General features: G+C 42.4%; 1 protein-coding gene across 1 annotated transcript; it reads left to right on the top strand.

Annotated features, from left to right (window-relative positions):
- Positions 1-833: 833 nt before the first annotated feature.
- On the top strand, positions 834-16,601 carry LOC8038894 (cytochrome P450 4V2). Its single transcript, XM_029994684.4, has 10 exons — positions 834-908; positions 4,581-4,666; positions 5,078-5,268; positions 5,341-5,410; positions 9,208-9,334; positions 10,235-10,426; positions 10,500-10,673; positions 11,678-11,744; positions 15,668-15,847; positions 16,426-16,601. The coding sequence occupies exons 1-10, from the start codon at positions 846-848 to the stop codon at positions 16,599-16,601; spliced, it is 1,326 nt and encodes a 441-aa protein (XP_029850544.4). The 5' UTR covers positions 834-845.
- The last annotated feature ends 6,617 nt before the right edge of the window (positions 16,602-23,218 follow it).

The following is a 23,218-nucleotide window of genomic DNA, read 5'->3' as shown; positions in this document are numbered from 1 at the left end:
AAAAAGCGGAACGCCCGATTAGAATAGGTTCTCTTATAAGTAGAACCACATTTCGATTTTTATAGTTTAGACCGCAGCTTCTGAAGCATTTAGAAAAATAAAACACCACATACCAATATGCGCAGCCAAAGGCTACCGCATTCCACTTTACTCGTTCTCCATACTCTACAAGGTCATCACTCTATCCTCGGCCCTATCGGCGATCGCCCTGGCAACCATCCAGACCGGTGGCTGCCTCTCATTATTGTCAAGGACAAGTTACACGCGACACGGAAAACAAACCAACCGCGGAACTACTTGTGGCTTTCGTTCGGGAGAGAGCAACACTTCAGTTTTTGCTTTTGTGCGTCTGGGATGTGACGCTGTTTTGACAAAGGTTATAGCGCGACTATGGTCATGCTGCCAGGGATTCAGATCTTTCTCTTCCTCGCCTTCACCTGCATTCTCGGAACCGGGGTCGTGTTTTTGGCCGCTCTCGGCGTCTTTTACGCAGCGCGACGGTCCTCTTGGAAGCACCTGAAGGATTTGCCCGGTCCGAACGAGAGTGTGCCACTGAGATGGATTGTTCGCCAACACCGTCGAATTGCCAGAATCACGCACCTGGTGCCGTACCAAGCTTGTGAGTTCCGACGATTAATTAACATACACTGCAGGAACAGAGAAACGTTCCGCTCTTTATTTATTAGTTGCTTACCTAGAACCATCTACACTTTAAGGTAAAAAGTTAGAAACAAGACCACCAAAAATGCTGCATCTTCGAATTACTTTATTTGAGCCCAACAATGAATATTTCAGCCACGCTGGAAACACACATTGGCTTTACCAACCTGTTCCGTAAAGAAGGCATGTACCGATTTTACGTGGGGCCGTTGCCAAACGTCATGATATTCAAGGCTGAACTTGTCGAGGTAAGTGCCATCAAAACCCACGCTAAGGGACAAAGAGAAGTCATGCAACCTGCACAGCTTTTAATAAGTCTTCATTTTACAAAGATGGTTACAGTAGTGCAGGGTACAGCCAGTGTCATCCTCGACTTGTTCTTCGATCTTCTCTAATATATTACTCATCTATATCATCAATGTTGGTATATACCGTACGTACTCGCGTAATAGGCGCACTTTATTTAGACAAAGCCCTTGCCTGTACTTTCCAGTAGAACGCATATACAGACAGTCATCGATTGTCGCATGAATTACATAGCGAGAACACAATTTTCTGAAACAAAAATGAAATCTTGCGTAAAGACTATGTCCCGTAAATTGCAGGTCTTATGCCGTCGATCGCGGTGATTGGCAATCCTCTTGCTCCCCGGAAGAGCGGACCCACAGATTTTCTTTACAAACAGTGCGTCCATTACTCGAGTAAATGCGGTACTTCTCAACGCAACATAGCTTTTAAATTAAGCAATATTTATGCTGATGTAACTTTCCTAAATAATCGGGAATAAAACTAGAGGGCAGTGAGACAAATTTGTCCACTTTTCAGCAATTCAAAATGGCTTTGCATCATATGGCCATGTAATTGACAGCAATGCTTCGGCTATGTGATTTATATGTTATGAGAAAATGATAAATAGGTCCTACTTCATTCATAACGCCAATGAGAATAACAAAAATTGTCATCCATATCAAGACGACACTATTCGCTTACTTTTTTTACAATGTAACAGACAAAGAAAAGCAATGAAGAAAGCACATCAAATATTGCTCATTTTCAGCCTGTTCCTCTTTGCCGAATAAGACATCCTAATGAACCTCAGCAATTTTAACGACTTTATTAATTAAATCGTTTGTTTTTAGTTAGAACAAATCAACCTACATCCGAGCTGGCGATATAGTAATTCAGATTGTCGTTTTACAGAAAGTCAGTTTATGCTATTAATTTAAATCAGACTTTATATTTCTGAGTTAGGCGGTAGCATCACAAACTGTATTTGCTTGGCATATAAGCGGTTGGTTGTCACAACTTCAAAAGTTTTCTTCAAAGGGAATTATTACTAATTTTATATTGTTGTTATATTAGCGGTAGAAATATTTCGGACAATTAAATAGATACAAAGGTTCTTATTTACACTATTCGTGATTATACGCATATACGCATACGAATTTGATTTGCGTTCTTAAACTATAGTACTAAAATTTTGCCTCAGAGTTCTGCACAATCGCTGATCGCACACTTTATTTAATTAAAACTTGACCCACACGCACATTTATAAAAAAAAATCAACTGTACAAAGCTTTAGATAGGTGCCGATTGAAAATTATTCACAAGATATGTTGGCTGCTGTCCTGCAAATTATCACCGCTCTGTTACTTTCAGTAGGGTGTTTCTTCGTTGTAAACGCACATGAGTTTCTAACTTTGTAAGTGGTATAGCCGCGAGGTTAGTTTTTGAATCATGTAAATGTCTCCGGTAATTATCTATGGAGTCAGCCCACGGTAACGTCCGAGGTTATTTCGTAGCGTGCAAAACATCTGCTAACTACAGTCGCCTGAAACTCCTCTTGCCGATGTCACCGGCGTTGAAGGCAGGACATAAAAGTTTCAGCCCAATAGGCTGCACGCGTTACACACTACATTAAATGAATGTCCATTATTCTCCGTCGCGAGAGCCGACGTCAAGCATGGCATCCGAAATCGCAGGTGCGCAAAACTTTCCCTCCGACCGCGTTACATTCGTCGAGCGCGGCCGTAATCGAGGAAAGTCGCCAATTTCCCTCGCTGTAGTGGGAAAGGCAATGGGAACACAGAATGTCCGGCATCTTTCTTTACGGTAATGTTGCGCATATAAACCTAGTACGCATATTGTAAGTCGACGACACAAGCGTCGCCGTGCGTATACAGTCCCTGAACGAAAGGCCCGCTATAAAGCTACAGCGCTCGAGAGGAAGTGTGACGCTAAGTTCGCGCATTTTGCGGTCGCACTCGCCAGCTATGTATACTCCGTTTCATTGTAAGTGCAACCGCAGCCAATGCTGCGATCCTGCCTTTTCTTTTATGAGTGATTACTTTAGCCGGTAATAGTGTACCTATAAAAACAACGAGAGCCGTGACAATGCAGTTTTGGCACTTTTTGATTGGCTCTACCAAATCGAAGCGTCAGCTAACTTTGAATGAAACTGATTATAATTGAACCCGACATTTCGCGTCTCTACTTTTCTTCCGAAGCACACTTTGCTCTCTTCCCTTTCGCCGTCTGCACACTGTTGCACCATAAGGGCGACGCGCTCACTGTCTCGTCAGGACGTTTGAAATTCAATTTTCTCGCACGCCACGGTACTTAAAATGCTCGCATATGCGGAAGAGATAACACTCCTACAAACAGGAAGTAGAATGCGTCCTCCGGGGCGTGAACCTCTTTGGTAGGTGTGTATCGGAGCGTCACTCAACAGAGCTAGACCAAACTGTTCTTGGCCAGGTGAGGGGGCAAAAGAGGCCCTCATGTTTCTTGTAGTCCACTGAATGGAGGCAGTCTTCAAGTACCGGGCCGCCTCCCTTCATTTGAAAGACACTTCGTCAGCGGTCCTCTGCAAAACGAGAAAAGACGGTAGCCTCTCCACAAAATGATAGTCTTTTTCTAGTATACGCTGATCCGTGTACTATAGTGCGTTCACCACTTACTTATAGAATACGGGCAGCATTAAAGATGTGCTGTCCGTGCTGTGTCATTCTAATAAAAAGTTTGCAGCGTAAGTGCTACAGAAACTCCACCTCCAAATTACGAGAAAAAAATAGGATCACTACGCCAATCAATGCTAAAGCATCGTGTTATGGCGAATAACCAGAAGACACCAGAAGACACCACGATAGGTGCGCTTTTGTCACCAGATATAGCTGCTACGAAATGAATACTGTATAATATTTGGACCTTTTAGCGCAATAGTATATTCCCCCAGTTGCTGTGAAATATTTTACCTGAAAACGGTTCATAATCAGCACCCCGCTACTGTGGGGTGTATATTTTTTTTATTATTATTTTTGCGATCGATACTTTTCCAGCCGATCTTATGTTCTGGCCATCCTATAGGGTCTATGAATGCCACGTCTCCGTACAAAGCAATGACACTGCCGATAATGGCGTATAGCTGCACAATCACCAGCGTTTGTCATTCTAGACAGGCTGAGGGTTTTGTGAGGGATGATGTTGTAAACCTTTCACTACCTCTCGAAGCGTTAGAGTGAGAAATCCATTTCAATGCGTCTTTTTACCCCTCTAGATAAGAAAAATCGACGCGTGCAGTCAAAAGGACTGGCCACCCTGCGATGCTGCGATGGCATTGACATAACCCAAACTAAATATTTAAAAACTAAAAGCCTACATTTGTGTGTCACGTGGCATAATGTGCTAAACCTTTCGCATTCCGGCGAATATTCTGCATTCTCCCGTGAGTATTTCATCAATGTTCGTCTAATGATCCCTGGACTTGTCAGGGGCACATCCAGTGGAACTGTAGTTTCCAGTATTCTGAAGAAGAGTCATTCTGTTTGGCTTACGCTGTCTGAAATGAAGTACTTTTTTACGATGCCTTATTTGACAATTAGGGTGCTATATCTATAAGTGCCCACACACTTTATTTGCAGGCCGTGCTCACCAGCCAGAGCACGATGAGCAAGTCATTTGATTACAGCCTTTTGCATTCATGGTTGGGAGAGGGACTGCTCACAAGGTATGCTGGATTATTTGGACAAACCTCATGGGCTAATTTAAATTTGTTTTAAAAGTACAAGAGTTCATAAAATACATATTAAATCTTGGTTGTTGTTTTTTTTTCACTTTTCTCTACGTGTATCTGTGTGCCCATCCTGTCTCCATGTTGAAATTTTAGAAACATTGAACACATATAGTAGCGATTATATAGGTTGCCTAAATCGCAAAACCAATCGTTTCTGTCCTTTATAGTTAAATAGCTGTGCTATATTCTCGTGGCAATGGCAGCAGCTGGCATAAGTAGTATTTTGCGCAGCTCTCAACTACCGTCGACATAAAGACGACGTCGCTCACTTCTGCTTTATTAATGTTGAAACATCGTATACGAAACGAACTACTGTTTGATTGTGTTTTCCTTGAAATTAAACAGCTCAGGAGCAAAGTGGAAGCAGAGAAGGCGACTGCTGACACCTTCGTTTCACTTTCGCATCTTGGATGAATATGTTGCTCCGATGAATGAGCATGCAAGGCACATGGTGCAGGAAATCGGTAGGCACGCCGAAACAGAGGAAATTAGTCTAATTCCCCTGTCGACATCGTGCACTTTGGGCATACTGCTGGGTACGTATGGCCGGCTGGCTTCGGACGTTGAAAATGTGAAAATGATTCTTGAGTACGCATTCCATCTTCCAGAAACAATAATGGGAGTTGAAGCTGACAAGCAAGATGTGAGCACGCGGTCCTACGTCGGTGCTCTCAAAATGTAAATATTCAGGGTATTGTCTAGCTAGCACGGTTCACAAAAAAAGTAACAATTGCATGAACGTATATTGGGTGTTTGAAAGAAGACTAAGAAATTCCTTAAAGAAAGGATGGTTAATAAAAAAAAGAACCTTACGGTAGGAATCTGCCAGCCATAGCGGACGTCAAGGATAGCCAAGAAACATATTAATAATCTTAATAATGATCTGAACTGTACTCATTATCATTTTAACTGATGAAAATACAAATGGGGTCAATTAGAAGCGTGCTAAGCATAATCAAAAACCACTAAATCAACTCGTTTTAGAAAGACAGAATACACGTAGAGCATTTTACGGCATTCCAAATAAAACGCTCAATTCCTACACGTTTCTAAGTTTTGGTTTTCAATCAGAGCGCATCTTTGCTCCAGCGGCCCTGCGATGACGTGGTCGAGGCGCGTAGCTACTGCCTCACCTCCCTCGCAGTACGGTGCCCGATATACGTCACAGACTGGTGTGTTTAGCGTCCTATTCAAATAATGCATCCCAAGTGGTCCCCGAGTGGCCACAAATGACGACAGAAAAGTCAGAGTGTCACGAAAGTCGGATGTCGCAATCGTGCTGGTTGAGCCTATACACGAACTCAACTCTGTTAGGTCACGCCGCGGTGGGGGCCCTTCAAACGCACTTCCGGTCGGTGGCTGTGGGCGGATTTCCCCATTCGGGACGTGCATTCTTCTGTGGTTTTGGAAGAAACGAGCGAAAAACCTGCCTTGTCGTCAAAACGCCGCGACTGGGGCTACACCAAAAGTGTCGGGAAAGGTGTGAAGATCAATTTGCATGTGTTTTTGCTGCTCGGTTCGTCCGAGAACGTAAATAGATGCTGTAAAAAGAAAAAAAAAAAGAAAACGATGTCGTCGGATTACGGGTGTTTTTGCGGGAAGCATGTTAAGTTGAATTCAGGGATACTTGTGTTCGTCAGATTTGTTTGTTTCGTTCCAACACGAACGCGAGAAAGTCGTCAAGTTGTCCGGACCACCTGGGGATTGCGTTCAGTGCGTCTCCAAGTTCAAACGGCCGCCTAATCGTTCGAACTGTCGTCTGTCATTTCAAACTTGTCTGCTTGTGGTCATCTGCTCGTTCAAACGGCAGCGGCCCGTAGACCAAACGTTGGCCCGGCGATTGCGATAGGAAGTTAGTGCAGGCTTCAAAAGACTTTTAAGCTTGAAGCTCTTTTGGGGGAGTAGCCTTGGTGTAGACACTAGGTACAAGGATATGGTGATCATTGTTACCATGCAGTGGTCATTACCGACTTCTTACGCTTAATTCATTTGGTTCGATTAAGCCACGCTTTTTCGGCCCGAGCGACGTCGCGACTTAAAATTAATGGTTTTTGCGTCCGGCGTTCACGCGAATGAATCGCCGCACGTCACATTGTTGACGCGACGTTTTGCTGTGTAGCGAGCATTGTTAATTTTGCTTATGCCACTAAAGTAATGAGACATTGCTGAGAGGACGTAAAATGTAACAATTCCAACGCCAAAAAAAAAAAGAGCACGGGGACTCACACCGACGCCGACAACGCAATATTACAATGGTTTGTCGACGCGGCACGCGGCAGTTCTTGCCCACACTCCATCGCGCATGCGCGGCGCCGGTGACATGCCGCTATGGACGCTCCGGTTTCTTTGTAAACGTGCTCTGGTGTATAAGCTCTCCAGAAAAAAACACGAGAGGACGCGAGTGTCACTCTCGTCACCGCGTCCCAAGTTCTGGCTGCCGAAGAATTCCTTACACTGCCAAGCTCGAGGGAACTACCTAGCAGCAGTACAGGCCTCTGCCACATCTTTTACAGCTGCTGTGATATCGCCAGGATTGTGACCGGCACTTTCATGGCACTTTCGTAACATCCTCGGGCGTAAATCGGGGGACCACTTTTTAGGTCATGGTAAACACACCAGTCGAAGACGCGTTCCAGGCACAAGACTCGTGGGTTAGAACGAGGCGTGGCTCACGTGCCTTGCGAGCCTTGGCCACGAGCGGGCACGAGCGCTGGCACCAAAAAAATCACCTTCGATGAGAAACCGAAACCTAAAAACATTTCCAAATCGAGCGGGGAATTTTTTTTTAAAGCCGTAAAATTATGACGTGTCTTATATCTTTCCGAAATTGGTTTTTTTTTTTGTTATTTTTGACTCTGTCTAGCAAGTTTTAAATTGGACCCCATATATTTATGTTCACTAATATTAAAAACGAATTAGTCAGTTTTAGTTAATAATTCAGTTACTTATTACATGTCTTGCAAGTTCCGACTTTCGTTGCGGCTAACGATTTCGTCCTTTTTTTTTTTTTTTGCCTTATCCGTTTTGTTTTTAAGGACAACTCCCATTTTCATCTTGCTCAACTTCCTACCTTTTCTTGATATCTTTTTCTGCAGTAATCTTTATCTGCAGTAGCTTCAAAAACGCCGTCAACTTAATACAAACGGTAACCGATTACCCATGTATAAAATCATCTTTATGCCTGTAGCTACGTGAATTAACAAATATTGTCTGATGTCATGCACGCGCGAACGTCACGAAATCCCGAAACGTTAAGAAATTGTTTAGAAATCTGGGAATAGTGGTTCGAACGGTAGAGTCCTATGGCATTCAAACGTTCACAAGGGAAATGTAAGGAACTACGCACCGCCTCTGGCTGAACGTCTTCGAAACGTGCGTTTACCCGCCAAATTAAAAAGAATTTTTCACTCTGCGTACAAAACCGAAGTGACTTTTCACCTTTACCCTCAATTAACCGTGACCCTTGACTTTTCCTTTAATAACTCACAGAGCCTCATTAAACTCTAACCTTTCAGAAATGGCAGGTAAAGGATTTTTGTTAGGCTTAACCATTTTATTTATGTGTATACTACGAGATATGTTGGTACGACGAAGTTGAGCTAAGTGTCAGTCATATATATATATATATATATATATATATATATATATATATACTACAAAATATTTTAATATTTGCTAGAAACACTATACTAAAACTGTGTACACAAGTCGTAAACAATCTAACAGCAGTAGTGTTTTTTTCAAGAATAAGGGCGCTTAAGGCAATGATGTTATACCTGAAATATTTCAGAACTTCTCGAAGGTTCTTCATATTTGCCTTTCCACAATGTCATGTGAGTGTTGTGTGATTGAATGCCGCGGTTTGTTTGTAACTGGAACAGAGGGTTAAAAAGTATTTTTTTAGGCCTCGATTTCTAACCTAATATCTGCGAGAAAAAAAAAAACAGGTGCTAATATAAGCTGTTTATGGCATACATATAAATAATAGTGGGGGGGGGGGGGGGTATGCACGGTAGCCGATTGTTTGTAATCGGTAGATATTCATTTTTTATAAAACGATGAGCACGTTACGTGAATGGCGTCTGCTCTATCGGTTATGTGTTACTGTTATATAGTTTAGTATATCCGCAAATGGCTTTTTTTTTTTTAATGCTGATAAGGGATGAGCTCGACATACGCGCATGAAAATCACATGCTCTATTGCCGGTCTCTTTCGTTTTCTTTTTTTACTCAACAAATTACAGGGTATCTAACTGAGCAATAATCCAGGCGTTTTGTCTGATCACGCAACCTGAAAACACTGGCATTGGGTGAAGAATAACTTCAAAGCCGCCTCACATTTTGATAAACCATATAGCGTCCGAAGAAACGCTACACTAACTCTCCCCGAGAGGACGACACTACGGACAGAAGAAAGGATTTAGAAAATGTAGCCCGGAGGCGGTTTAACACGTATCATCACTGCTTTCTTTCAGTTTGTCTGACCAGATAACACTAAGATCGCAGACACCATGGCTGCTCGTCGATCCAATTTATTACAGAACTGAGTATGGCAAACTGTACAGAAGGAACGTAGAAGTCGTCCATGACTTCACAAGGAAGGTGGGTAATGGCACATATATACGTATACCCTTTAAAAATAGAAAAACAAACATATGCAGTGCGTCCGCCGAAAACGAGAAGCTGCGGTTTTGTTTCAGCAGAAATGAACGACGTAATGCCGATATCTCAGATTCTGCCACAATGTAGCGCAGTGACGTGAGGTTGCATGAAATATGTTTGTTGCTCTACGCTATCTGCGTGGAAATCTGTAAACTATTTTGGCAATTTGCAGCCAGAATATAGCGCACAACGGTGCCCGCTGTTGAGGGGTTGTCTGTCGACTCTGGACTTCGTTTGTCACTGCAAACTAGTGGCAATCGCTAATCATCTTTTTTTTAAATAAAATAATGCAGAAATAATTAACTAAAGCATCTTTCCTCAACTTCTACCGCTACATTCCGGTGCTGTGTAGCGGTAGGTGTCAAAAACACGGATTGGTTTTCACTGCCGCCGGCCTGTATTATATCTAGACAAACGAATTGAGGTTTGGAGCACTTAACGTTAGTTTAGAGTCACAATTACAGCGGAGCTGTTAAGGGCTAGCCTCCCCAGGATCGTGTCCACCAGCAAAGAAACGATGACACTGAACTCTGGACAGCTACCGCCATCCATGAGCGATGGCGGCAACCATGCAACTGGTTGCCGCCGTCGCTCATAGATGGCGGGAGCGGAACGAGCGGCGCAGAGGAGCGGCGGTGTACGCAGCAGCGCGAATGGTTCCGCAACCGCCGCGAGGCCGCTGTCGCCTAAAGTTCCACTGCGCCGAGCGCTTCAGATGCCCCTCTCAAAAGAAGAGCAGATCGCTCGCCTGAAAAGCCACCGCCGAGAACAGAACCTACAGCTTATTCTTCACCAGAGTAAAAAGGCTGAAAGATTTATGTATTGTTTCTTGCCCTGCAGGTTATAACAGAACGACGAAAGCAGTTGATGAGTGAAAAGAGTCCATCTATCCCAACAAAAATAGAAAATAACGAATTTCAGAAGAAAAAATTGTTAACATTTATCGACATACTGATTCAACAAAGTATGAATTCTGACGCACATCTGACGGATGACGACATTCGGGAAGAGGTGGACACCTTCATGTTTGAGGTAGGAACACAAAAAACCTTTACCTTAAGTAACTAGACTTGGCGCAAGACATAGAATTGTATTTTATTTTCAGGGTCATGATACGACACAAATGGCGATCTCGTGGTGTCTTTACTTGCTTGGGCTCTATCCAAAAGTTCAGGCAAAAGTTCATGAAGAATTGGAAGAGGTTCTTCAAGGAGATCTCGAAAAAGACGTAACCATGGATGACCTCAAGCAGCTCAAATACCTCGATTGCGTTGTAAAGGTACGTATGCATGAAATCATTATTATTTTTGTTGCGCCCCTTTAACCAAGGAGTCTATCTCATAAATCTAGTAGGCAAACTTTGTTGAACATATTTAGTATAAATATTAAGTGAAACCAAACAATACGCATATCCGCATATCCTTTCTCACGCCATGTTTATAAATTATGTTTCGAAAACATGAGCAAAGTCTGAGTAAATGACCTGACAATAGAGGTTCACGTTTACGTTATCAAGCTGCAAACCTAGTCATACACCGAAATAAAAAAATATAAAGCTGATTACTAATATGACACATTTTGAAAAGCCGCAAGCGTAAAGGAGCGTGTGTGGAAATCTATTCCACGTGTCCGAAACTCCAGTAAGACATTTGAATTCAGAGATCTCAAAGGACACCTTGAAAATGAGCAGTCCTAAATCCTGGACGACCCACGAAGTACTTAATTTATTTTTCAATTTATTAGTAATCCTTACGTAGCGCAGTGCAGAATCAGTGGCAATAGACCGATCTCATCAGACAGTTTGACTACGCCACCGCAGCCGCAATGCATCCAGGAAACTTGTCTTTCTGCACGTGCGACAACCTCTTGAGCTCTGTGCGTGTAAGCCACGAGGCGGCACGAGCTCTCACGAGCACGACCGTCTGTCTCCTGTGAGCTAAAATTATGACGGCGTCATGCATGCACCGAACGCTTAGTGAGATCGGTGCATTATGACGTGCGAGCTATCCCAATAACACTTTAGGTATATGGGAACACTTCCCAGAAATAAGGACGTCAGTATGTCACTGCAGTCAAGAAACCGCGGAATGAATTTTATTACAAAAATAAAAGCTATGTTGTGAAGATATTTAAATCATATGCGTTTGTAGTGCTTTTTTTTTTTGTTATACGTATATATATTACATACAGAAGGCGCATAAATGGCGCCTTTATTAAAAGCTTGCTTTTGTTCTGGTTTTGATGTGACTTAACGTTAGGACAACATGCGCATTCCTATTCTAGGAATGTCAACGTTTGTATCCGTCGGTTCCGTTCATCGGGAGGACTGTAACCAAAGACATTACCTTAGGTAAGTACACTCCAAAGGGCATGCCAATACGCCTAAGTTCATATCCATCAACATCCAGCTCATTATAAAAAAAGTGTTTCTAAACATATTCTGATTGCCCAAGTATCAAGATACTTTTTAGTCTTCATTTTTTTATTTATTTCGAGTATATTTTGTTTTACTGAAGAGGTTTCTAGTTAAGCGTTTCAGAGTGTTTCGGAGACCAATTACACGCAAAAATAAAGATTATTTTCAACTGATATGAAGGAAGACTTGTACGTTTAGTACGGAAGGCACGATAAAATACCCCGTTGAAACGTTTTATTTTGCACTTTTCTGAGGACCACTGGTATCGCGCAGTCAAGTTTTTGTTTCGCTGTCGAGAAATCGACAAGAGCACGCCTATGAAGTGCGTTCTGATTTTACATCGCTACTTCTTGAATGAATCAAATACGGTTTAAAGTCTAATTAACAAACTTATTTAATACATGTCCAGTTTATAAGTAATACGATTAGGTCGAGCACTGTGAGAGCAATGCCTAGATACGGACACTTTTGTGGCGTGCGTGGCGGAGTTGGCGGAGCAAGCGGAACGGAGTTCGAAGACCGCTCGGCACTGTTTCTCATTTTATTATTCTTTGTCCTTTTAGAAAGCTACAGCCTACCCTCCACTGTCAGCACGTGTTCTGGTTCAGAATATTCATGAGCGTACGTACAGTCGTGAGATATTAGACGGAACAGCCCGTCATGCTTATTTGGAGTACCTGCCATGATTAAGGACATTCTGATCTAAGGGTAGAACTTGAAGTTTAGGTTTCAGTCTCTTACTTTTTAAAGAAATTAAGAGAATAGGCGTGCTGTGGAGAAGCAAAGAAACAGGCGGGCTGCTCCCGCTCATATTTCTTAGAAATGTACCGCGTCTATAAAAGCAGCGGTAACGCCCTGCTTCCCGCCGTTCATCTGTTCTGAAACTTGGCTCAATAGCGGAATCTCTGATGCAAATAATTTTATTCCAAAATACAATATATATATTGTCGAAATAGAGATTATTCTTATACAGGGCAGAAGTTAGGCGGGGGTGTCATAATCACCGTTGAGGTCTCCCTTCGCGTAGAGAAGGTACGACCTTGAATCATATGCAGGATGCGTTTGGGTGGAAATCAAGGTGAGTGACGGTTTTAAGTGTTTAATTGGTACCTAATATTTTCCACCTGTTTAGGATCAGACAGTATTCATTGAGCATTTTGACGCAATCAGTAAGCCAATTAATTTCGAGAAGTGCCATGTCCAAATGTTCGGCGAGTTTAATCTATTTGGTGTGGATTGGTCAATGTAACATGTGAACAGTAACACTATTGTTACATTGAGGCATATTCTTTGTTATTTTTTATAAGCTTTTGCGGTCTTGAACAGCACAATACGATTAGAAACAAGGTTGGAAATGTTCTTGATCTCGCTCTTTTTAATATGCGTATTCTAAGTTTAAATCAGGCCCTACTTCATTGGTGCAGATGGATGGTTTCCATCCACCTTTTATTGTCGAGTTTTCTCTCCCGCACAAGCCGCCTGCATCGTGTAAATTATCAAATCACTGCTTTTCTAGGGGTGATTATTTGAGTCTCTATAGAGATATTGAAGATTTGGACTGGGATATTGTTATTTCTATGTCTAATGTTGATGATGCTACCGAGACGCTTACGTCAGTTGTAAAAAGTGCTATTGACAGATGTTTTCCTAAATGCTGCAACAAGCCCTCAATATTTTCTACTTGGTTTTCTAAGGAGTTACGAGTCAGCCTACGGAAAAAAAATTTTTTTCACCGAATTTTTAAAAAGTCCGTTTTTTTTCTTTGGTATGCAAAATTCAGCATATTGCGTTCTCTAGTAAAAATAAACTGTTTAAGCGTGATAAGCGTCTACACCAGGATAGTATAGAAAACAACTTGAACCGGCAACCAAAAAGATTTTGAAAATTTGTGAAACAGCACACGCATGAGACCGGTTGTACATCTGTTTGCGTGTTGGGACAGATAATGCTCCTAGTTATCAGTTTTCACCTGCTGATGTTGCAAATACTTTCGCTGATTATTTTAACAAATGTTTTACTGTCTGCCATCAATCTTTTCGACGTGGCGACGAACAGGAATACTGTCCCGACTAGTTATGTTCCGTGCGTGTCGATTCCGGTGAAATCGCTGAAGCGATTAGAAAGCTGTAACCTACGTTTTCAAGTGGTGCTGATGACATACCCAGTTTTATAATCACAGGTTAGATTGAACTGTTCATCCCGATTCTGAAACATATATTTAATATTTCACTCAGTTCTATTACGTTTCCGTCACTTTGGAAGAAATCGGTGATTGTTCCGATTTTAAAGAGCTGTGATGCATCTCTTGATTCAAATTATCGCCCAATTTTCATGCTTTGTGGTTTTTCAAAGGTTTTCGAGCTTGTCATTCGTACGCGAGTGCTCTTTTATTTCAGCCACAAAATAACCTTGTAACAGCATGGTTTCATGAGTAGTCGGTCTGTCGAGACTAATTTTTCTTCGTTTTTATACTTTTCTGCGCCAACTGTTATGAATAGCGGACAAGTTGGTTCAATATACTTCGACATGACTAAAGCGTTTGACAGAGTCAATCATCCGTTACTATTGCGCAAGCTGTTCTTATATGGACTGTGTCATGAGCTGTGTGCTCTTACCTTTTTGAGCTGTGCGCTCCTACATTTCGTTGCGCTCTAACACTGTTCGCTTTGGTGACAGTTTCTCCGAACTCTTTTTTACAACTTCCGGTATCCTCAGGGATCAGTCCTGGGCCCTTTGCTGTTCCTAATTTTTATAAATGATATTGTGTCTTGCGTAGATACGTCTAGGCTAATAGTTTTCGCTGATGACATTAAGTTGTTCAAAAGCATTCATACACTTCAAAATTATGGTATCTTACAAGATGACGTGTCAAACATTCTTTACTTGTGTAAAAAAATCAATTATTGTTTAACCCCACAAAAACAAAAGTGATTTCCTTGTGCCAGCGGCATGCTGTTGTTGACTTTACTTCTTATCTTGAGGGATCGCCAATACAACGTGCACCTCTCGTAAAGTATCTTGGCGTGTGTGTTGAAAATGCTTTAACTTTCAAAAATCATGTGTTTTTACTCGTCAGACATGCTTATAAAGTACTAGGAATAATATCTCGCTTGACGCGTAATTTTAAACAACCCCTTTCATTGATCCACTTTTTTAATTCCCTAGTGAGTTTAAGACTCGAGTTTGCTTCTGTCATACTGAACCCGATACCTAAAACACAGGCTATAACAATCGAAAATGTTCAAAAGAAGGTTATCCGAATTGTTTACGACACATACTTTGAGAGGCGCTTTTACTATAACTCTGAACATATACTCGAAATGTTTTCACTTTCACTTCTTCTGTTTACCAGGAGATCTGTTCGAGATTTTGTTTTTCTGCACAAGGTTGCTAATGGTGCATTTGATTATCCGATACTCCTTGAAAGTGTGAAATTCCATGTTCTTTCACGTCTAACCATACATTTTGTTTGATTCTATGTTCACTCACTGTGCAACGCCTCACCTCTCTCTCGGATTCAGTCATTATAGAACGCCATCGCTCCACCCCACCTTGATATAGCTGCAGCTGTTACAATTTACCGTCGCCATTTGGATAATCTTACATTTGTCTTTTAACTTTATGTGTGTTTAGGATTTTTTGTTTGTTTGCTGGTTTTATTGTTTGTGTTGGTGCACGAAGAGGAAGACCGATGTCGTTGTTTTGGGCACCCTAAATATTGAATATGATTATTATTATTATTATCCTTCTAGAGCCAACGAAGAATATACGCTTGTTTTTTATTTATAGTCTTCTTTATAAATACTTTTTTCTGTTCTGCATTCATTTACTTTTTTATTTGTGACACTGCATTCCAGGGGGAAATGTTATTCCCGAGGGAACCAACGTTGGCATGATTATCTTTGCTCTGCATCGTGACCCAGATGTCTTTCCAAAACCGGAAGAGTTTGATCCTGACAGGTTTCTCCCAGAAAACAGCGGATCCCGTAACCCTTTTGCATTCATTCCTTTTTCTGCTGGATCCAGAAATTGCATTGGTAAGCCTAAGCATCTCAATGTTACGAAACTGTGATTTCTATCGTTAAGGGGTAAGAAAAGAAGAAATACTGGAGGACACTTAAGACTGCTTACGTGTAGGAATGCGAAAGGCATTCGTATACGTAGCGTACTTCCACAAGCTGCGCGCCCCGCTATCCTTTGCGGACGCCGGCCAGCCGGGTTCTGGGGAGCGGCGGGTGTGCGCTGCTGCGGCGGGAGAAGGGAGCAGCGCCGCTCTGTGGGGTGGCGTTCCCTGGAACTATCCGGCGTGCCGGCCGCGTCGCAGCCATTTTAAGACGCGTTCCGCGGAGGGAACTTCTCTGCCGTTTTTCGCGGTTACGAACAACACCGGTTCCGCTCTATGGCACGGTTAATTCTTTCGCATTAAAACAAGACCGAACCCTTGGCAGTGCAAAAGATCGAATCTTTCTATCTTGGGCCGCGCCCGCTCTCGTGCACCGCGGATATCAACCAGTTAATCATCCAATGCACGAGCCTTCGCCGGATACCGGCACGTCTTTCTGAAACAGCTTTTTGCCGATGCTACACTCTAACCTCTATTTTTGTTTTTTTGCAGGTCAGAGGTTCGCTTTGATGGAAGTTAAGATAGTTCTGGCTCACATTCTACGAAGCTTCTCGCTTCGGTCGCTGCATCAGCGAGACGAGCTTATGATATTCATCGACCTCGTTTTGTCGCCAGCAGGAGGGCTCAAGGCCTTTTTTTCTAAGCGAGGTTTGTCACGCACCGTTTAATAAACTTGCGCTTCATAACTATACATGAAATATTTGTCCCTGCAATGAAGGTTTAATATGTAAGCCCTCCACCTAGTAACCCCCCCCCCCCCCCAAAAAAAAAAAAAGATGTTGGGGGGGGGGGGGGGGGGAGGGGGGCTGTAGGTCTTCAAGCTCTCTTCTCAAAGTGTAGCCGACCTTATATGCATAAACAACCTGCCACGCCCTCCCCCTCCACTTTTCCAGTAATAAAGATTTTATCAAATCAAATCAAGTTTATTTTCCGGAAACTCTTTCGAGACAGCCCATACACAAAACTGTTAAAAAGAGCTTGACTAGGAATGAGATTCTTTTAATTACATTGGCAGCAACAACAAATCACAAGGCACAACTCAACAACAACCAAAAATAACAGCAAAAACACATTAAGTTATGCAATGCTAAAATAAAATTCAAACGAAGGGCTCTTTTGCCTATTGTGTTTATATGTATGTTGTTTGTGATACACTTGTTTACCAGCAGAGCCCGTTTGCTCGAAGCCGGTTAACTTTAACCGCGGTTGAAAGTTAACCGCCCTTCCCTACTAGGTACCTAAAAGTACCTAGCCAAGTTTGACGAGGGCTGGATGAGCGATAGCTCCGTGTTTTATTATTGGGGTGGTAGCTGGTGTCACCTCCTGGCTGTGGCGAATATAGGTGGCTTTCGTGGAGAGGTTCCCTAAATGGGGGGACCCAAAATGCGCGCTACCGTGTTTTCGCGACACAGCGCGGCATACATTTGAGCTCAAGAAACAATTCTTATTGCTCGTGGTACGGTAAAACTAAATTAACCCTTGTTTGGAAAATTTCTAAATATTTGGCTGTCTGAAGTGAAGACAAGCCTCGTTGAAATTTCCTTCCAAATTCGAAAGTGGACGACGAAGTTCAGTCCTAGAAACGATGAGAAAGAAGCGAGCAGTGAAAGGCGGGCGTTACACGGGCAGTATGGTTGGCCAGCATGTAAGAAACGTATATAACACCGTCATAAATTGAAAAGACCTGTAATTCGGTTCCAGTGAAAATTGACCTATTAGTAAATTACCCTAACATCGAGGAGAGCACTGGAAGTGTAATTCAACGATCCGCGCGCGCTGGCCTTCCACTTACGGAATATTCGAAGTAAATAATCATAATAAATCTTTGACGAACGCGCGTGCACGGCAAAATTTGTTGCAGGCTTTTTGCTTTAGAACACTTACTACTGCAGACGCCAGCACGCGTAGCGCGTGTAACTACAATATACTCTGCTTCACCTCATGATGTACCGCAGGAAAGGCTAAAAGCGCGAGCTCCTTGCCCTAGGGCACATCTCGGCGGCACAAGCTCGCGTGCGTTGAGAGCAGCTCCTAATGCTATGAGCTTGCGCTTCTAGCCTTCTCTGAGGTACAACAAAAGGTGAAACTGAGTATCGTAGCATGCACCCCGGTGCTTGGGAAATTTAGCAAAAGGACGCTGTTTGCTTTTGTGTGCTATCAGTACCCGGCCGATTGAGTCAAGGCAATCCACTTTTCAAAGACGTTGCCATGCCGACAACTATCGCGTTCATTTAGGCTTAGGAATTGCCAGAATCGAAAGACTTTCTGAAAAATGCGGCGAGGTGATTGCTCATGCTTTGCGTTTTAAGTGAGGTAAGGCAAATCGAAAGCCTCCTGCACCATTCATTGTTGAGAAACGCGCCCGATATTGCAGCTACAACGACGTGTTACTTCCAAAGCGAGCGGCGCTCACACACCTAGGCACCGCCATGTTTCCACTCCGTCCTTGTTCTGCCGGTCACATGACCTAAAATTCCCCCTCGTAGGGAAATCCGCTTAACCGCGGTTAGTTAACCAGCTTCGAGCAAACGGGCCGGTATATTATATAATGTAAGGACTGAAAATTAAAATTTTTACGAAACCGAGGGAGGACCCATGTCTCTGTGCGACGCGTGCTAACACATTCATGTCTTCAAACATCTGAAACGTCAGACAAAAATTCTACAAAACTGGAGAGGAAACACAAACTGTATAAGGCAAGCGGTACTCGTTCAGGGACTCTGCAGGAAGTACTTGAAATCTATAAAATAATGGTTCTGTGTGGTCATAATAGGAAACATCTGCAATATAACGTCAAATTTTCATTTGGAGCAATAATACGTTTCTAAGGTTTGTTTTGGTCGTAGTGGCCCACAAAAGATGACAATAAGGTAAGTGGGACTGGGATAATGCATGGATAAGTCTTTAGCTTAACGTAGGGTGGCAAAATATTACGACAACGCTCTATAACAACCCGTGAAATTTTCCCAAGTATATAATTTATATGATTATCCCACATTATGTGCTCCGAAAGAATTACACCTAAGGTTTTATGCTGGTTTACAAGTTCAATCGACAAAGTACCACGATTGATTGTATTATTTACAGCAACTGGTTTATTTGTTGACCTAAATATAATTGCTTTGGTTTTTGTTGTGTTTACCTTGAGCCCATTAGTCTCAGACAACATGTTGGCCCTCCCCCCTCCCGAAAAAAAAGGTATTCCTGACCACGCAACAGATTCGCCGCATGGTGAAACAAATTTCAGTCGAAGGCAGTGTTTCTTTTATTAAACATGAATAGCGCGAAGGACAAAGACACGATGAAGACGAGACTATAATACTATTCTGCTTGGTGTCCTTGTCTGCCCTTCGCATTTTTTTATGTTTAGTGCGCCTAACCAAACACCATATTAATATTTTATCATATTTCAAATGAGTGGGTTGGTTAAACAACTCGGTTGTATAGTAACAGTTCCTATAATACCTTTATATTTTAGCGTTGTTTTTCACGTCTAAATAAAGGTGTTTTGTCTTACCCCTCAATGTCTTGAAAGTTCCTTCTATTCGAAAGAATTATGTGACTGAGATTGCTCAATTTGCCAGGGCTTGCTGACATGCACAGTTCCTATTACATCTTAATATTTTAGTGCTGTATTTCTCATCTAAATAAAAGTGTGTCGTCTCATTGATTAGTGTTTTCGACGTGTCCTTGTGCTCAAAATCATTATGAGGCTGAGATTACGTAGGTTCCCAACGCTTGCTGACATGCACTTCTACGCAGGAGGCGTTGCGATTTCTAATAAAGGTATTTTCTGTGGAAAAGTGTCCCCTTTAGATGAATGTTACCTTCACTTTGAGCTTTCTGGGTTCATCTGTCAATCAGTGGTATGACCACCGCCATGATCAGTTAGTTAGCTAAGAAAAAATAAATTACTAATTACTTCATTTACTTCATTAATAGTTACGTTGAAATTTAAATATTAATATTGCTAATTACTGGACTTGACGTCACGGGTAGTGTATTGCCCAAATCTTGTTTTGTTTACCTAATATTTTCTATTTCACCAAAAACTGAACATTCACTTCGTAACAAAAGGTTTGTGTATTGCTTAATTTTACCTACAGAATGCCAACGCCAGCTTTCTTTCAGCCTTACTCGCAATCGTAAAAGACGCTGTGGCTGCCAACCGAATTTCCTCGCCGAAATAAAAGAACCATTTATATTCGTCGCTGCCCACCAGACCACATGCCCCCAGCTTTCTTGGACATCAACGCCTCCGCGAATGCATTAAATCGAAGAGTTCAACTGAACAACAACATACATTGTAATGGTCTCCAAGAATATTTAAGATGACAATCATAAATTATCACTAAGCAGTATTTAAACTTTTGACGCGTAATTTTTTATTCCACGGTTCTAGATATATTTTTTCATTGAATCCTATAGGCCACATTTCCCAAAATTAATTCCTGCTTTTTTCTCGACAAAAGATTGCAATGATCCTTAGGTCTGCAATTGCCTTGGTATTATACAACATAAATAACTTATTACTTTGATATTCCCTTCAAAACTTTTTATTACACGTAATGTCCCAAAACGTTGGCCATATGATGGCTCCAGAATCTCAGATTTCCGTGAATACGACGAGAGTCTACGGCACTTTCAGCTCTCGAGCGTCGTTATAGTGTGACATCACTGCCACGCTATACAAAAATAGGTAACTCTCTGGAGTGAACAGAGAAAGCTCGACATCCTTCTCGGCGCACTCAATAACCCAATAAGGAGTACAAGGTGCAAACAGAAGAGAGCCTGTGCACGTACATACCACTCAAACCTAGTTTATCGCCTGCTTTATTTCAATCCGTATTCTGATAGGCACAGTATTATGAGTACAAATGCCTCTCGTCGCAAAGGCTCCTTTAGTCTGGATTGGAATCTTTACTGACAGCAAGACGAGATAGCAGGAAGGCGCATGGTAGAAGCCCACTGTGACCCCGAGAGGGGGAGACATCAGCACACGAAATTTAACACTTGCATTCTGTTCTAACCAACATACGGAATATATTTTTGACAAAGCCCATCCTAACAGAGGCGCTAGGCTCGCAACTTCAATCAAACAATCTCGATGCACAGGAATGCCGATGATTATACTATACATAGATACACAAACTCGCACAGAAGCGACAGTCCCGTGACATAAGTAGCAAATGCATCATCATAGTTTAAACATGTTCAACAAGACATACCGTCATTACATGTGTCATACAGATATAACACGTTGGATCTGGCTTGCAGGAGGCAAAGACTTTGATGAGTGGCAGAAATTGGCAACCGACCGATCCCGCTCTAGGCTCGCCGACTGGTTTCCGTTCAATGCTGGCTATCGGCAACCGCATTCGCCGGCTCTTGACGGCCAACTTCAAACTGCGAACGAATATTTAAAGCAGTAAACAACTCGAGGAAGCAAAAGGCCGCGCATGAACGCTACGCACTGCGACCACGATGGTACGGCAATGCCCCGCAAAGAGGCAACGCGCGGAATCCCCGCAGAGTCTCGACGACATCGAGAAGCTCATTGATACTTCCTCACGGAGTGAAATCATGGAGCAAATCCAGGGCCCTGATTGGTTAATTCGAACGTCCCGCTCCTTCGCAAGCAGGAGTCGACGGTGCCATTTTCGCTTTCGTCGCTTGTTGTTTAAGATGAAACGGATAAGCAACACTGACGGCGACGCACCACGTGACGACAACCGAGGACGGCGGTGGAATGATGGGGGCTGACGATATTTGGCGGTAAACAACAGCGCTTTTGGCGGCGAATAAAAACCTCAACACCGCGTGGTGCAGCGCTAAAAGCGTCGGCCCGCGTGTAGAGGCACAACGCGAAAATAATGGCGTCGGTTCCAATAAAGTCGCGGACGACAGCAAGCAAATCTTTCGAGGCGGCATCTCCATGACGAGGTGCCGTGTACGCGTGTAACAGTGGCGCGTGTTTACCCAAGCCTAAGCACTCCCCCCCTCTCCTCTCTTTACCGCGTAAACCAGATGGTACGTGTGTAAGAAAAAAATCCGTCGCCGCGGGACACAAATTTCTGGCGTGCCTCGAAAGATGGCGATAAGGGTTCCCGAATTCGTCCCATGGTATTACTGCGTGAGGAAACTACTATAGCTCACCGGGAAAACATCGAAGAAACATAATTTGTTTTTAATCATGCGTTCAGACTGAGAGGTCAATGCGCCGTGTTATCTCTCTGTAATTTCAGTGTCGGGTATTTTTCTCACCATGTTTAACTTCCACAAGCACACTATACACACGTACATTTTTGTGGAATTTTGAGGTCGAGAGGTAAGCTCTGCTTGTGCAATGCCCGAAGACAAGGTAAGTTATTCCTCTGTAATTTCAATGTCGGGTATTTTTCTCACCATGTTTAACCTCCACAAGCACACCTACACACGTACATTTTTGTGGAATTTAGAGGTCGAGAGGTAAGCTCTGCTTGTGCAATGCCCGGAGACAAGGTAAGTATAATGATACTGTTAATAAAACCTTTATTGCATATTAACTCTACAAATAAATTCAAAAGACAGAAAATGTGCAGCGGAATTACGCAAATATTTCTCTTCTTCTAATCTATTATTTATCAATAATACCTAAAACATTATTTAAATTTAATTTTTCACGAAAATTAAGAAAACTACATAGTTCATAGAGCGCAAGGTTATTGAAGGCGAACTGCATCATGACTAGCGATGACGGTAAAAAACATCTGTAAGTTTCAAACATTAGAAAATGTCAACTTCCTGGAAGGTGTATAAAACGGTTACGATGAAGTAATACCCAGCTCTTAATATCTCATTAAATATATTATGAAGAAAAATGAAATCCCTAGTTGTATGAACTTTTTGTGGAAAGGCTGTCCAGCCTAAATTTGGTAAGTAACGATCGGTAATAAAAAATATTAAATAGATGGCCGAAATCTCTGCTGCAGCCACGCTGATTTTCGAAAAAATGCGTCAGCATTTCGCGCAGCTCTTATGTATAGGGTGTATACTTTCCGGTGTTTATTTATGGCCAAAAAAAGGCGGATGTTTACCAGTGTTTATTTATTTCACCAGTACCGGTGCTTTTTGGTAAATTGTTTCGTCCAGACGCTAGAAACGGTGATTACCGGCGGGAAATATTGAGAATGTAAACTACCACTGAAGACGAAAAACAGTCAAAAATGTATTTACATCTCGTGCACAATCTCTTTCAAACTTGATTATTGTAGTATAATTGCGAGAATGCTAGCTCAATATTTGC

Source organism: Ixodes scapularis, unplaced genomic scaffold (genome assembly GCF_016920785.2).
Source record: "Ixodes scapularis isolate PalLabHiFi unplaced genomic scaffold, ASM1692078v2 PGA_scaffold3__209_contigs__length_174095766, whole genome shotgun sequence".
Classification (NCBI taxonomy): Eukaryota; Metazoa; Arthropoda; class Arachnida; order Ixodida; family Ixodidae; genus Ixodes; species Ixodes scapularis.
Note: the sequence above shows the minus strand (reverse complement) of the source record. Positions and strands in the feature narration are given on the sequence as shown.